The sequence below is a fragment of the Pituophis catenifer genome, unplaced genomic scaffold, assembly GCF_029215685.1.
Source record: "Pituophis catenifer annectens isolate HBS135680 unplaced genomic scaffold, rPitCat1.0.hap2 SCAF_2, whole genome shotgun sequence".
In the NCBI taxonomy this organism is placed as follows: domain Eukaryota; kingdom Metazoa; phylum Chordata; class Lepidosauria; order Squamata; family Colubridae; genus Pituophis; species Pituophis catenifer.
The window spans coordinates 15,287,757-15,303,778 of record NW_027256882.1 but is presented as its reverse complement, the minus strand read 5'-3'; the positions used below and the strand labels follow the sequence as shown (position 1 = coordinate 15,303,778).

The 16,022-nt window shown below is 53.1% G+C and overlaps 1 protein-coding gene across 1 annotated transcript in view; it reads left to right on the top strand.

Moving 5' to 3' along the window:
• The first annotated feature begins 1,272 nt into the window (after positions 1–1,272).
• Positions 1,273–16,022, top strand: part of LOC139311804 (major histocompatibility complex class I-related gene protein-like) — a 32,133-nt gene continuing 17,383 nt past the window's right edge. The window contains exons 1-3 of the mRNA XM_070936322.1: positions 1,273–1,507; positions 4,848–5,123; positions 14,643–14,918. Of these exons, the coding sequence (XP_070792423.1) occupies positions 1,438–1,507; positions 4,848–5,123; positions 14,643–14,918 (622 nt within the window). The 5' untranslated portion in view covers positions 1,273–1,437. The remainder of the gene's footprint in view (positions 1,508–4,847; positions 5,124–14,642; positions 14,919–16,022) is intronic.

Below are 16,022 nucleotides of genomic sequence, written 5' to 3'. Positions count from 1 at the left end.
TAAGTTAATAACACAGCTATTAATTGAAACTGGCTTCCCCACTGACTTTGTCAAAAGGTCGCAAAAGGGGACCACATGACTGGGACTCTGCAACCGTCATAAGTATGAGGCAGTTGCCAAGCGTCCGAATGTAAATCACATGAGCCATGAAGATGCTGAAACGGTCTACGTGTGAACAATGGTCATATCTCCCTTTTTCAGTACCGTAACTTTGAAAGGTCAATAAATGAACTGTTGTAAATCGAGGACTACCTGTGTAGTGGATGCTTTCTGGGAGAGGAGTGAAAAGGGGGGTCTTTCACCCCAATTCCTTTTGGGCTCCCCAGATGCCCTCAAGAGCTCCCATCTTTGACAGCCTAAAAAGTGGAGAGTTTCCACCTGCAACACAAGAGTCGCATTCAGCCTTGGGCAGCTAATCATGTAACCCACCAAACTTTTAATGTCATAATAAACAATGTAAAAAAAACAATAGAAGGGTTTACTGACTATATTCTATAATTTATCTGCAGTCCATGACAATCCCTTTTCACTCAGTGCTACCCAGGGAAGCCAGAAGGTTGGAGACGGCTGCTTTAAAGCATTTGGTGAGAATTCAATCCCTATTTGAGCATATCAATTCAAAGGTTTTAGAAATTTTCTCCTTACTTCTAGGTTGGATCTCTCTTTAAGAAGCTTCCACCCATTTTTCTTTTCTCCTGCCCTCTGCAGCTTTGGGGAAGAAGCCGATCCCCTCTTCTTTGTGGCAGCCCCCCCTAAGTACTGGAAGGCAGTTATCATGGGTCCCCCCCCCCCGATTCTTCTCTGCCAGAGGCTAGAGATCCCTCCCTCCCTCAGTCTCTTCCCATATAAGATTTGGCCTCAGGATCCTTTATGATCTTTTGTTGCTCTTCTCTGCACACTTTCTAGGGTCTCAGCGTCTGTTTTGTATCGTGGTCCCCAGAGTTGTACCCAGCATTCCAAGGGTGGCTTCACTTGTGCAATATAAACCGACATTATCGCTTCTCCTGATCTTGATCTTCTCCCTCTGTTGATGCAGCCCAAGACGGCCTTGGCTTTTTTGGCAGCTCCCCCTGATCCCCGGCTAGGAGGGGCTGTGCAAGATCTCCCCTCCCCCTTGCCTGCGCCCCTCCCCCCAGGCCCTGAAACACCTCCCACTTTTCCCAGCCCCACAGTTCCACCCCTCCCCCAAGAGGCAGAATCCCTGGAAGGAGATTTCCTGATGGAACTTTCCTTTTCTTCTCCACGCCTCTCTCGCCGGTTGCGCCTGGACATCTGCCTAGCAACAATGACGAACATGGGGTTACTTTTTTTTCTACTGGTTGAGTTCGCCCAATCGCCAGCGGCCTCTGGATTGTTGCTCTGTTGACCACCCGGAGCCCCTCTCGGTTTGCTTGCGACTTCAGGAGAGCGGAGCGCAGGTTGAGGATCGCGGCCAGGATGGCTCTGCGCTCTGCGCCCTTCCTGCTCCTGGTGTTGGTGGCGGTCGCCCTACGAGAGAGCTGCTTCGGTGAGTCCCTTTGGGGGCCTTGGGGGGAGTTTCTCCCTTTTTATCTGCCAGGGAATCTCTCTCTCTCCTCCCCTCCCCTCCCAAAAGTTTATTCCCAAAAGGAGAATCCTCTGAGATTAGGCTCCGACGTTGCCCCCCTCCAGGAGAGCCCCTCTGGGAACAGGACAAGGGTGGACCCTCCAGATGTCAGTCAAGTCTACCTGGGCGCCCCGAAGCTCAATTCTTTCTCTCCCTTCCAAAATGAAGATTGTTGGAAAGCAGCGTTTGCACGTGATCAGGTCAGTTCACAAACTTCCTGGCTGCCTCCGCCCAACTCCCTCCGCCTGGATCCTCTTTCCTGCCTTTGGCGGTGATCTGTGGCTCTTTGTAGCTTCTGGTGCTGGGAGGACCCGGCTTGATTCTCGGTTCCCTGCATTGGCAGAGGCGGAGACTGGTGCAAAGGAGCGACCGGGATAAGGCTGCCCTGTGAATGCAGCAGGATGAGAGTCTGGAGAGAGAAAGTCTCCTTCAATAACCTTCCTCAAGATTCATCCTTTCTTTCTTTTCACTTTCTCCTGGATCCTCCTCCCCCTCCCACCACATCCTAAACCCCAAGATCCCCAAAATTTTCTTTTCTGGGACAGGCAGGGATTTGCCTCCTCAGGTGTTCCTTCTTCCATTCCAGAAGCCACCAAAGTGGGAAAATTTGCGAAATTAAAAATATTTAAAATGTAATATTATGATGTTATTATTCCTTAGTAATCAGGAAGAGGCCTTCGGAAGTTCCTAGCTGATTGCTGAGAGAAACTATCACTGAAGCAGCTTTTCCAAAGGCAGAAAGAAAAACTGTCAGGATCTTAACCATTAAATAGGCTGGGTTGGAGGCAGAAGAAGAGAAGCAACTCTGGATGCTGACCATGAAATGAACGGCTTGCTTGGACACAGACAGTCCTGACTTGAGGAGGATTCATGACTGTGAGGATGTCCCACCTGCCTTAGATTCACACATTTCTCCTCAGCCCCACAAGGGAAAGAAGCGGGTTCTGGATCATGGAGAGTCTGATCCCCCGCTCCTTCTGTTGGAGAAAAGCTTTGATCCTTTTGGATCAGATGTGATCTCCCCAGAGCAGGAAGTGGATCTGGGGCTCCCTCTGCCCAAAAACTCTGAGAAGCCCCTGGGATTGTGGGGAGGAGCAAGAAGAAGGAGGCCCAGGCCTTTGCCTTGGACTGGTCAGGCCTGGGAGACCATACTGGAGAGAATGGCCAGTAGGACCACAGGTAGTCCTCAATTTACAACAGTTAATTTAGTGACCGTTCAAAGTTTGAATGTCTTTGAAAGTAGTGACAGTATGACCATTTTTCACACTTATGACCATTTTAGCATCCTCATGGTCACGTGACCGAGATTTGGATACTTGGCAACTGGTTCATATTTATGACGGTTGCAGTGTCCCCTGATCATGTGACCCCCTTTTGCAACGTTCTGACAAGCAAAGTTAATGGAGAAGCCAGATTCACTTAACAACTGCAATGATTCATTTAACAACTGTGGCAAGAAAAGTTGTAAAATGGAAAAAAACTCACTTCACGAATGTGTCACTTAGCAACAAAAAATGTGGGCTCATTTATGGTCATAAGTCGAGGACTGCCTGTATTTATTTCTCTGGGCTTTGGAGGTTCTGCCCTTTTGTATGCAGACCCAGGTTCTGCCCAAATAAGTCCCGTGAACGATCCTGAAAATGATCTTCAAAATCTTTGGTGCCCTGAAATAATTTCTGATCTGAAGAGCTTTCAGAATGGACACCAGAAAGGGGTCATGGAGATTTTCCAGCTTAATCGATTTTCCAGCAGCATTTTATTCATTTTATTTTCTTTTGATTCTTTTATCCTGCTTAGAAACGGTTGTTTTTCTGTTCATTGGGCAGCCTTAGAGTCTCTTCCGTGTTTCTATTTTGACGATAAAAACTATAAACAGTGACTTAATGTGATTTTTTTTTGGTCATTGTTAGTAAAGTTTAGCATAGTTTTCTGTCTTGTGAATTGAGCCTGTCCTCCAAAGAAGGGCTGAAAAAACTTTGATGCTCCTCATTCCAGAGTTTGCATGATAGATCCCAGCTGACCTCTCCTCCCCGAAATATGGGCGATGGCAGCAGAAGCTCCCAACCTCCTCCTTGGGGGCAGGGGGTGGGGCCAGGGTGGAGGGGCCAATGGTTTTCTGGGGGTGAGGAGAATTCTGGGAGTTGAAGTCCAAGTGTCGGAGTCTGAGAAACTCTTAATTTAGGCCTTTACTTGAGAGTCACTGATCATGTGAAGAGTTGGGTAGCCAGGATCTCAATCCCCTCCAAGGTGGCTGAGGGGCATTTCCGCCTTTCTTTGTGCTGACCAAGTGCAGGATCAGCCCCAGAGGAGGAGAAGGGTCAGAGCAGCTTCTGGGGAAAGTGAAGGGGGAGATTCAGAGGAAATCTGGTGCATTGCAAAGGTCTTTGAAGGAGAGTTTGAGAGCCCTAATTGGGTTGCTGAAAGGAAGAAATCTTGGTTTAATCAGACTGAGATTTTCTGTGGAAGGAGGAGGAGCCCCTCTGAGTCCTGGGTTCAAAATCCGATTCTTGCTCAGATGGCTGAACTCTGGGAGGGGAGGGGGGATTTTCCAGCCAGAAAGGGGGGGGGGAACAGGGATGAGGAGGAAGATTTGGGGGGCTAAGTCACTTCATTGCTCCTTCCTTCCCTCCCCCCTTTGCCCTTCCCCATTTGGGTTTCCCCCTAAGGATCCCATGGCCTCTGGTCTCACCCGGATTCCCCCTCCCCCATTTTATAAAACCCCTCCTCAAATCTGCACCTATTAACAGTCCAGGTTGACCCTCAGTGAAGTCAGAATGGGGTTTTTTTTTGTTCTGTGAATGGAAAGGAGGGGGGACCAGGGGGGGTTTCCTGCTGCTTTTGAGCTTCTGGGAGGGTGGAATCCCCCCTTTTACCTGTGCAGCCATTGCAGCTTCCTTGGGGCAGAGGCTGAGCAATCCAGAAGGGGGTTTGAGGGAGGCCTTGCTGGAAGGGGGGAGGGCAGAATTGGGGCAGGTAAAGTTTGGGGACTCGACCTTCCCCTCCTTTCTCACCCCCCCCCACCTTCCCTTCCCTCCAACCCTTCAGTCCCTCCTGAAGCTCCTTTTTTTCCCACTCAGTCACTCCCTCATTTCCATCTCCTGACTCTTCTTCCACCATCTCCCCCTTCCTTCCTTCCCCCCTTCCTCCTCTGCCCCCCAACTCTCCTCTTCCTTCTTTCTCCCAGAGCCTCAGATGGGAGCCTCCATGGGATCAGGGTCCTTGGCTGAAGCCCCCTAACTCTTCCCCTCTGGCTCCCTTCCAGGTGCCTCCTCCCACTCCCTGAAGTATTTCTACACTGGCATCTCGGAGCCCAGTCAGGGGCAGCCCCACTTTGTCGCTGTGGGGTACCTGGATGATCAACTCTTCAGTTACTACGACAGCCACAGCCAGAAGATGAAGCCTCGAGTCTCCTGGATAGAGAAGGTGGGGAAGGAGGATCCCAAGTACTGGGACAGAGAGACCCAGAGAGAACGTAACACTGAGGAGTCGTTCAGAGAACACCTGGAGACTCTGAGGAGTCGCTACAATCAGAGTGAAGGTGAGTGATGGGTTGGGTGGCTCCTCCAGCCCCATAATCCCCTCCCCAGGAACCAGAGGGGGGAGAAATGGGTCCCTTCAAAGGGAAAAGCTGCCTCCAAACCTTTTAAAAAGTCTTTTTTTATATGTTTATTCTTTTTTTTAATAATATAAGGTTGTCCTTCCCTCCATAGCTGACATTTTCTGCCAATTGCGGTTAATAAAAATGTTATGTCCTTATAAGGACATCCGCCCGGATTGGCTGCCAGCCATCGGGCGGGAAAGTTTGAATCCCTGTCAGGGGCGGTGCGACTGCCGGAGCGAATATAAGGAGAGCTCCGGCAGCGGCGGCCAGTCTTGTCTTGTCTTGTTACTGTAGCTAATAAAGTTACTAAATGTATCGAGCTGGTCACGTCTTCATTTCCTGCGCCTGATCTAACACTGGCGACGAAGGACTAGAGAAGAGAACCTGAGCAAGACTCGTGGCAGGATCGCCCAACCGAGCTGAAGTCACTCAACCACAGCGACCTTCAGAATGGCAAACCCGCAAGCACCACCGATTGCCTCGCTGAACCCATTCGACCCGGCACAAGAGAAATGGAGGTCGTACATGGTCAGATTTCGGCAATTCCTGCGAGGGAATGGATACCAGAACCTCGACGACGAGCGAAAAAGAGCCCTATTCCTGGCTCACTGCGGGTCCAATGTCCTGGAAATGGCAATTGACCTCGTGGCGCCCAGGGACATTGAGGAGATGTCCTGGAATGATCTGCAGGAAGTCCTACAGGAGCACTACGCACCCACAGGCACCCCGATCACCAACAGGTTCACTTTCCAACAGAGAAACCAACGGGAAGGTGAATCCATCAAAGAATTCGTGGCAGCGCTTCGCCAAATCGCTGCCAATTGCGAATTCGACAACGTGGATAATGCCATCCGGGACCGCGTTGTTTTCGGAATGCGGGATGTGGGTCTTCAGAAGAAGTTCCTGAGCCGCAAGAGGATCCCACTCAAGGAAGTCCTCGATGAAGCCACAGCTGCCGAGACGTCCGAAAAAGCAGCCGCCGCGATGGTGAAGGCAAGAGGGATCCACAAGATCCACAAGTCCGGCCTGAACTCATCAGATGATTCGACCATGCCATCAGAGTCTGATGAGGAAATGGCCGTCCACAAGGTTTCCCGCCCTCCCAGGCAGGAAAACCCTCAGCATGGTGACCGGGGGGAACGTTGCGGCAGCTGCAAAGGCGACCACCCCAGGGCAACCTGCAGATGGAGAGACGCAACCTGCCGCCGCTGTCTGAAGAGGGGACACATCGCCGAGGCCTGCAGAGCAGCAGATCCAGCCCCGGAACCACCCAGGCCAAGATTCCGCGAGAAGCACAGAGAAACCCAGAGGACATCCAAACGGTCCTCGAACCAGTCCCGGCGCGGAGAGGAGGAATATCCACACAGCAGAGCAGTGCACCAGACCACCATCGCCCACACGAACGACGAGGGTGCCACCAAGTTCCACGTGACACTGTTGGCAGAGGGGTCACCGTGCAAAATGGAAGTAGACTCCGGGTCCGCCTACTCCATCATGGACTGGCAGCATCTGAAGCACCTTAAACCATCCTGCAAAAAGACCCAGCTGAAACCCCTGAAGTCGAGGCTCGTGGACTTCAGCGGAAACCCCATCGGAGTCCTGGGCAGAACCACCATCCACATCACATTCAAGGACTTCCAAGGCGAGCTTCCCATCACAGTCGTGGAGAACAGCCGACCGAACCTGTTAGGAGTGGAGTGGTTTAAGCCGCTGGGGCTATCCATCGGAGGCATCCACCAAATTCACAGGGATGAACTCGACAACCTCATCGAAGAGTTCAAAGAAGTCTTCGATGGTAAGCTGGGGAAATTTGTGGGAAGGCCAATCTCCTTTAATCTGGACAAGGGAATCACCCCAATTAGGCTAAAGCCCCGCTGGGTTCCTTTTGCCCTGCGGCCGAAAGTAGACGAGGAGCTGGATAAGCTGATCGCCCAGGGCGTCCTGGAACCGATCGATCATGCTTCATGGGAGACCCCCATTGTGACCCGACTGAAGCATGATGGGTCTGTGCGCATCTGCGCCGACTACCGTTGTACCATCAACAAGGCGTTGGCACAGAGCGCATACCCAGTCCCAGTAGTGCAACATCTGCTGCATTCCCTGGGATCTGGCTCAATTTTTGCGAAACTGGACCTGGCCCAGGCTTACCAGCAACTGCCAGTGGACGAAAAAACGGCGGAGGCACAAACAATTGTCACGCACAGGGGGGCATTCAAATGCAACCACCTCCAATTTGGAGTCAGCGCTGCCCCCGGCATTTTCCAATCTATGATGGAACGCCTTCTCCAAGGCGTTCCAGGGGTGGTGCCCTACTTTGACGATGTGCTAATCTCCGGAGACTCACAAGCACAACTCCTTGAAAGGCTCAGGCTTGTCCTGCAGCGATTCAAGGCCAAGGGCTTGAGGGTCAGGCGTGATAAGTGCATCCTAGGAGTACAGGAAGTCGAGTTCCTGGGCTATCTCATAGATAGTACTGGCATCCACCCCACCAAATCAAAAGTGAAAGCAATCCATGAAGCTCCAAGCCCAAAAAATAAAACGGAACTTTAGGCATTCCTTGGGTTGCTTAACTTCTATGCCATCTTTCTCAAACAGAAAGCCACAGTTGCTGAGCCACTCCACCGCCTGCTGGGGAAAGCGGCTTCCTGGAAGTGGGGCCAAGAAGAGGAAGCAGCATTCCGAGCCATAAAAGGACTTTTAACTTCCAAAAGCGTCCTCATACAGTACAACGAGATGCTCCCCATTAAGCTGACTTGCGATGCGTCGCCATACGGGGTGGGGGCAGTCCTCAGCCACGAACTGCCCAACGGCGCTGAAGCCCCAATCGCATATTTTTCTAAAACCATGTCCGGCGCAGAACGCAACTACAGTCAGCTGGACAAAGAAGCCCTGGCCATCGTTGCAGGAGTGAAACGATTCCACGAGTATCTCTACGGGAGGAGTTTCATTATAGTCACCGGTCACAAGCCACTCCTGGGGCTCCTCGCAGGCGACCAACCCACCCCAACCTTCATGTCCCCACGGATGACGAGATGGGCCATCTTCCTAGCCGGCTACTCCTACAGGCTCGTGCACCAGCCAGGCACAGCCATAGGAAACGCTGACGCGCTGAGCAGATGCCCATTGAAGGATCCTGTAGAACAGTGGTCCCCAACCTTTTTATCGCCGCGGACCAATCAGCCTTTGATAATTTTACCGTGGCCCGCTGAGCGCGCGCAGGGGTGGGGGCTTTGGGCCACACGTGCGTACCTGCGCGGGGCTCTCTTCCCTGGAGCCTTTGCGCACGGCCCAGGAGCTTTTGCGCACGGCCCAGGAGCTTTTGCGCACGGCCCAGGAGCTTTTGCGCACGGCCCAGGAGCTTTTGCGCATGGCCCAGGAGCCTTTGCGCTGCAGCGTTCATGTCCCCCGGCCGCTGCGCGGCCCGGTGCCAGGTACTCCACGGCCCGGCACCGGTCCGCGGACCAGTTGGGGACCACTGCTGTAGAAGACCCAGCCCCCACGCTCCACCTATTCCACATAGACGACGACGCCAGCTGTCCAGTCTCATCTGCAGATGTGGCCGTCCACACCCAAAAGGATCCCACACTCCGCCAAGTGAAGTCCTGGATCCTCAGGGGGTGGCCATCGGAGAAAACGGAGGAGAGGTTCAGCCCGTTCGCCAGGAAGCAGAAGGAGCTGTCCACCATGAAGGGCTGTTTGCTATGGGGAGACAGGGTGCTGATCCCAAGCACTCTGCAACGGCGGACGCTAGAGACTTTACACAAAGGGCATCCGGGCATCGTCCGCATGAAGGCCCTGGCACGGAGTTATGTCTGGTGGCCCTCACTGGACAGAGACATCGAAGAGTGGGTCTCCAGATGTGACCCGTGCCAAGAAGTACGCCCAGCGCCACCACAAACCGAGACAGCAAAGTGGGAGACCCCCAGCAACCCCTGGTCACGGATCCACATCGACTTCGCGGGTCCGATGCAAGGGCGACACCTCCTCATCGTGGTAGATGCCTTCTCCAAGTGGCTCGAGGTGGTACCCATGGCATCTACCACAACAGAAGCAACGATCCGGGCCCTGCGCCGCCTTTTCACCACCCATGGCCTACCGGATGTGCTGGTCTCTGACAACGGCCCCCAACTCACATGCCTGGCCATGGAATCATTCCTGGCAGGACTGGGCATCCACCATGCCCTGTCTGCCCCATACAGGCCGGCTGGGAACGGACAAGCGGAACGGATGGTGAGACTCACCAAGGAGGCACTCACCAAGATGGGCACGGGAGACTGGCAGGAACAGATAGACAACTTCCTCCTCACCCAGCACATCACGCCGCATGCCACCACCCACAAGAGCCCGGCCGAACTGCTGACGGGCAGAAGGTTGAGGTCACCCTTGGACCGGCTGCACCCCCAATACAGCCCAGAAGTGACCGCAACAGCCAGCCGCCCGCTTCGCGCCTTCAGCAAGGGAGATTCAGTTTTCGCGCTGAATTTCAACGGCTCTCCTAAGTGGCTGAAGGGGAAGATAGACAGCACAACCGGCCCGAAGTCCTACACCGTGGAGCTGGAAGATGGACAGGTCTGTAGACGTCACATCGACCAGCTCCGGAAAAGGTGGGGGGGAACGCACGAAAACCAGCCTGACGAGGGAGGCCTACAACACCCCGACGAGGTAGGCCTGCAATGCCCTGGCGAGGTAGACCTACAACACCCAGACGAGGTAGGCCTACAAGACCCTGGCGAGGTAGGCCTACAACACCCCGACAAGGCAGGCCTACCACACCCCTGCGAAGCAGACCACCGCCATCCCGACGAGGCCGGCCAAGCACACTACCAGGCACTGTCACGTCGACAGTCCAGCGAGGTAGACCGGGGCCAGCCGCATGGGGGATGGCAACACCAACCCAGCGAGGTGGGCACCCGGCACGACAGGGCAAGGGACTACCAACCCAGCCCCTGAGTAGACCGGGACCTGCCCAGAGGGGAAGCATCGCACCCCGCCAGTGAAGGCAGCCGACGCCAGCCCGGCCAGGGAGACCTCCGCTCCAGGAGAGTAGACCGGGACCTCCGCTCCAGGAGAGTAGACCGGGACACCATGGGTGAGGGTGGCACACGACTCCCCGGCGAGGGGGACCCCCGCCCAACACAGAAGACAGCCCGGCAACAACAACCCGACCCAGATGACCCCAGTCACCAACCGGTGGTAGACAAGGGACTAGGGCAAAGGGAAAGCCAACAACAACCCGGCCAGGGAGACCTGCACCACCCCGGCAGGGGAGACCTCCGCCGATCCGCAGAGGTAGCCCCTCAACAACATCCCGACCAGGTCGACCACCGCCGACCCGACGGGGTAGGCCAACGCCAGCCCAACCAAGGGGACCTGCGCCACCCTTGCGAGGTCGGACAGCACGACACGAGCCAACACCACCCACAGCTGGCAGACCAGACCCGAGGGCACTGATCCGAACCACCCCCCAGACGACAACAAGCCGAACCGCAGCCGAACCGCAGCGCCCGGGAGACCGGGGAGGAGCAAGTGACAGCCTGGGACTTACCGAGACTCAGACGCTCTTCCCGGGTCGGAACCGAGCAACCGCGACGAGACGATAGATCCACAGGCCAGGAGGAAGACCACCAGAACCAGCCATCCAAGGTCTGCGATCTGGCCGGAGGCGCTGAGGGTGACCCCGCACACTCGCCAGCCGAACCGAGCCCGGTTCCGGGGAGGGAACCAGGAGACACAGGAGCCCCGACCTCGGGTCAGAACCGAGCAACCGCGACGAGACGATAGATCCACAGGCCAGGAGGAAGACCACCAGAACCAGCCATCCAAGGTCTGCGGTCCGGCCGGAGGCGCTGAGGGTGACCCCGCACACTCGCCAGCCGAACCGAGCCCGGTTCCGGGGAGGGAACCAGGAGACACAGGAGCCCCGTCCGTCCAGGTCGGGGACGAGGAAGAAGTGAGACTGCGCAGGTCAACTAGGGTGCCGAGGCATCCTACGTACCTGCGTGATTACGTGACTTTCATTAATGAGAATTGACAGTTCCCGGACTAAGAGGGGAGGAGTGTTATGTCCTTATAAGGACATCCGCCCGGATTGGCTGCCAGCCATCGGGCGGGAAAGTTTGAATCCCTGTCAGGGGCGGTGCGACTGCCGGAGCGAATATAAGGAGAGCTCCGGCAGCGCGCGGCCAGTCTTGCCTTGTCTTGTTACTGTAGCTAATAAAGTTACTAAATGTATCGAGCTGGTCACGTCTTCATTTCCTGCGCCTGATCTAACAAAAAAGATGTTTAAATTTATCCATCTGTCTTTCTGAATGTTGATATGGATATGGATATAAACTGAGGTAAAAAGAGACTGAAATCTCCCCTCCCCCCCATGAAAGATGGAGGTTCTGGCCTTGGTGGATCTCCTGCTGTGGGGGAGGAAGGGAATCACAGATCCCTCCCCCCCCAAAAAAGGCAGGTAGATCCTAATTAGATCCTGGGGGAAGCAGGTCCTCGTCCTTCTGTCTGTTTCCACCAAAGAGAAATGAGGGATCGAGTGCAGATCCACCTGGGGAGACTAGATCCCTTTCCTTCTCCCCCTTTTTGGAGGGGCGAGTGGGGCCCAAATGCCAGGAGCTTCTTCTCACCCTCCAGTTGGAAGGAGAGGCCGGGAGGATCAAATGGGGGGCTGGGGGCTTTTGTGTGTGGGGGGGATCTCAGGGCCAGGATCCTCCCAATCTTCATGGAGAAGAGACGGAAAAGAAAGAAACCTCCATTTGGGGCCCTTCCAGAGTCTCTCAGAGCCTTCATGGCTTCCCATCCTTGGTCCCTCAGGCTGAACTCCTGCACGGCCCTCTTGGTGGGGCTGCCCTGGAGGGACGGAGACTCTTTCTTCTGCAGCCCCCCCCTTCTGCCATCTTTGGGGGACAAGATTCACCTCCAAGGAACCTTATTTGGGGAGGGTCTGCAAGGAAATGTGTGTGTAAAGAGAGGCTGCTTTTGGCTGAAGAAAAGCTTCTCCACAAACAGGAGCCATTTTCCCTCCTTTCATCCCTAGGAGCTGCAGCCCCCCCAATTCTTCTACCCTTTCCTTGCCCCTCCCCCTCTACCGGTGACCCCCAGAGCTCTGCCAGTTCTGCCCCTGATCCCTGAGGGTCTCCCCAGATCCCTCCAGGCCCCCTGCTGGCCTCTCAGGGGAGCAGAGCTGGACCCAGAGGGCTCCCCCTGGTGGAGGAAGGAGGAAGGAGACCGGCCAGAGTGGAGGGGAGCCTCCTTTCCAGGCTCAACAGCCCCAAATGTCCCAACCTTCCCTCAAAGGGAGGCTGCTTCAACTCTTCCATTGCCTGAGTCGCCTTCTCTGGACCTTCTCGGGCTCCCTCCTCTCCTTTTGGAGGTCTGGTGACCAGAAACAGCTCACAATATTCCAGATGTGGCTGCACCCTTGATTTTTTTTTTTAATTTGATTTATATGCCGTCCTTCTCCGGAGACTCAGGGCGGCTTACAATGCGTTAAGCAATAGCCTTCTTACTTTTGTATATTTATACAAAGTCAACTTATTGCCCCCACAAACTGGGTCCTCAATTTACCTACCTTACAAAGGATGGAAGGCTGAGTCAACCTTGAGCCTGGTGAGATTCGAACTTACAGTAATTGCAGACAGCTGGTGTTAATCACAATGCTATCAGTCTGTTGAGCCACCAGGCCCGTTTGCTCTAAGGCTTTGTGATATTAGCCTGTGTTTTCAATGCCATTTTAATGATCGCTGACATCCTGTTGGTCTTTTTAATTTTTTAATATAATTTGTATTAAACCTTTTAAACAGAAGATAAAAACTAATAGAAGGTAACATAAAGAAAAGGTGATAAAGAAATCAAAGAAAAATAAAAAAAGTACAAGAAAAGAAAACAATTGAAGAAAATAAAGAAAAAAGACATAAAGAAGTAGCTTCTGATATTCTTCACAGCGGTCCTAAATATTACTACATTTTAGCCCCTCTAAAGCAGCTTTTCTTAATCTTTTGGTCCTGAAGGAACCCTTGAACTATTTTTCAGATCTCAGGAAGATCCTGAAGATCCAGGCTCAGAGAAAGGCCGAAATTGTTTCATGCATAGACCTGTAGAGATGCATTAATAGTGTTTTTACACTAATAATAAAAAAAATGAAACTTGCCTTTTCAACGTGATCCCTGTGCTTTCTTTTTACTGCACAAATATTCAGTTCTGTGCCAAACTTGAAATAAGAACACATTTCATCTTCAAGTGAAATAAGACAATTTCTGTCTTAGCTTTTGATGCTTCTGAAGTACGACAGAGCTTGTTCCCAGAAATTGAAAACTGCTGCCACATGTTCAGGGCCTTCCTGTGAATGGCAGGAGATTAATCTTGGGCAGAAATCCAGAACTATTTTTCCCATGGGGAGATCAGGGAATCTCCTCTCTAGAGCAGGATCAGATTGCAGCTCCCGAGGTTCTTTCTCTTCCTCCAAAGGGAAGTTTTCTGGCTGAGCAGAAGATGCAGAGAAAGGATCCTTCACCTGTCATTCCTGGGTGTGGAAAGGGAGGGAAAGGACTGGTCAGTTTAGTTCCACTGTCCTTACAGGAGGTTTTCCATTAGATTTGAGAATTCCTGGCCTCCTTCCTCCCTCAAGCCCAGACAGGAGTAGAAACATTTCAAGATTTCCTTTTGGTTTTTTCAAACATTCAGTTTTCGTTTAAATCCAAGAATCTGTTCACTCGAAGTTGAAATATCTTTTTCAGGGCCTTGCAGAGACTCTGAACTTCAAACTTCATTTCAAAGGTTAATAACCCTTTGGATTTCCAGATCAGACTGGGCCACTTGCTGCTGTTGCTAAGGAAAATATTCCTTTGTGGCCCTTTGAGGCTTCATTCCCGCATTGCACTAAACCATGGTTTGTTTCTGGTTAGCCCAAAGTGGGAACCAGCCTTTGTGACTTGGTGTTATTTGTGAACGTACACCAAGATTTATGGTCACAGGGATCCCTGCAAGCTTTTGTGTAGATCAACCAGATCCTCTTTGAGGCCATGGGATTCTCAGTCCCTCTTTGCAGCCGCAGATTCAGGCAATTGTTCCCTCTCTGGCATCCCTTCCTTCCCCCCACCCCCACCCCCGAGTCTCCCCAACAGAGAAATGGTAGGAGGAAAGATGGAAGGGATTTCCATCCCTCCGTTTCTTCTGTGACTCCTTCTTTTCTCCGTTTCCCTTGGGATCCTCTGCTGGCTTTTCCAGCTTTGCTTTTTCCTGGGGAGGTTCAGGGGCTCCATCCTGGGAGGGAAAATGTAGGGAGGCGGGTTGAGGGAGGGGAGAAGGGCGGTTAGTGATGGGGGCTTTCTTTCCCTTGATTGTTAGGGAGGAAATGGGGGAAATCAGTGCCTCCCTCCAGTGTCAAAGTCCCTGCAGGGAGCGGGATCTCTGTTTATCTTGAGGACTCCCCAAACCATCATCTTGTCCCTATTTCAGGACTTCACACATGGCAGTTGATGTGTGGCTGTAAGCTCCGGAGAGACGGGAGCAAAGGAGGGTTTATGCAGTATGGCTATGAAGGGAGGACCTTCATCACCTTTGACAAGGAGATCCTCACCTGGGTGGCTCTCGATCCCCAGGCCCAGATCACCCAGAGGAAATGGGATGCTATTCCAGGATGGAATCATGGACGGAAGACCTACCTGGAGGAAATCTGCATTGAGTGGCTGGAGAAGTACTTGTCCTATGGGAATGAGACATTGCTGAGGAGAGGTGAGCATCTGAATGCAGACTGGACTTTCCTCCTTTATGGCCGGATCTCTTGTGCACATTCAGCCCCTTTGGGTCCCTGGTCTGGAGCTTGTTTGCCCTGGTAGGATTCCTCCCCCTTTCAGCCTCTCTCCAAGACATGGGAAGCCCAGTTTGGTTCTCATTGCCAGGCAGCCATTCAATGGACCAGGAAATGCAGCCTCTGCCTGGCAGCTGTCTGGGTGGATCAGGCAAGACAATCACTTAGTGGTGTCCTGTTCACTGCCCACAATGAGGCAACCATTTGGGGCTATTCAATGAAACCTCCACTAGCCAAACTGTAGTCAAGTGTGGTGGGCACCTTTAATTTCCCCCCATTAACTCTGCTTCTCCCCACATCCCCATAGGGGGTTCCCTCCCTGCCTTGCACCTGATGGTGCACCTCCCACCCCCACCGCTAGAGGGCTCCACTTCTACCATTAATAAGACATTATCAGTGCCCCCACTTGGGCAAAGAAGGCCATGGATGAGGGGTTCTTTCCTTTTCTTTCCAGGACGGTGGGGGGAGCAAAGTTTCTGTCAAACCTCAAACAGGTTCCCACAATTCTCAGTGAGCCTTTCTCAAAACAACCCCCTCCCCACCTTCAGGAACACCCCCTCACCCCACAGGGCGGCTCACGTTACAATCTTTCCCTAGAATTTTTTATTAGTTTACCATATAGACCCATGATGGCGAACCTATGGCACGCGTGTCACAGGTGGCACGCAGAGCCCTTTCTGTGGGCATGCCAGCCGTCGCCCCAGCCCAGCTCCAAAGCACATGCGTGCACCTCCCACCTGCCAGTTGGTCTTCGGGTCTCTGCCACGTATGTGCACGGGGGCGGGGCCTTCCCCGATCTCTGCAGGTTCCACCCTCTGCAGGTGCCTCTCCGTGGCAGGAAGGCAGGAGAAAGCTAGGACGCGATGTGGGGAGAAACTGTAAAGATTGGAGGAGGCACGGAAGGCAGGAGGCAGCTAGGATTTGATGGGGGAAACTTTGGAGATCGTGGAAGGCAGGAGGCAGCTAGGATTTGATGGGGGAGAAACTGCAAAGATTGGAGAAGGCAGGAGAAAGCTAGGATGTGATCT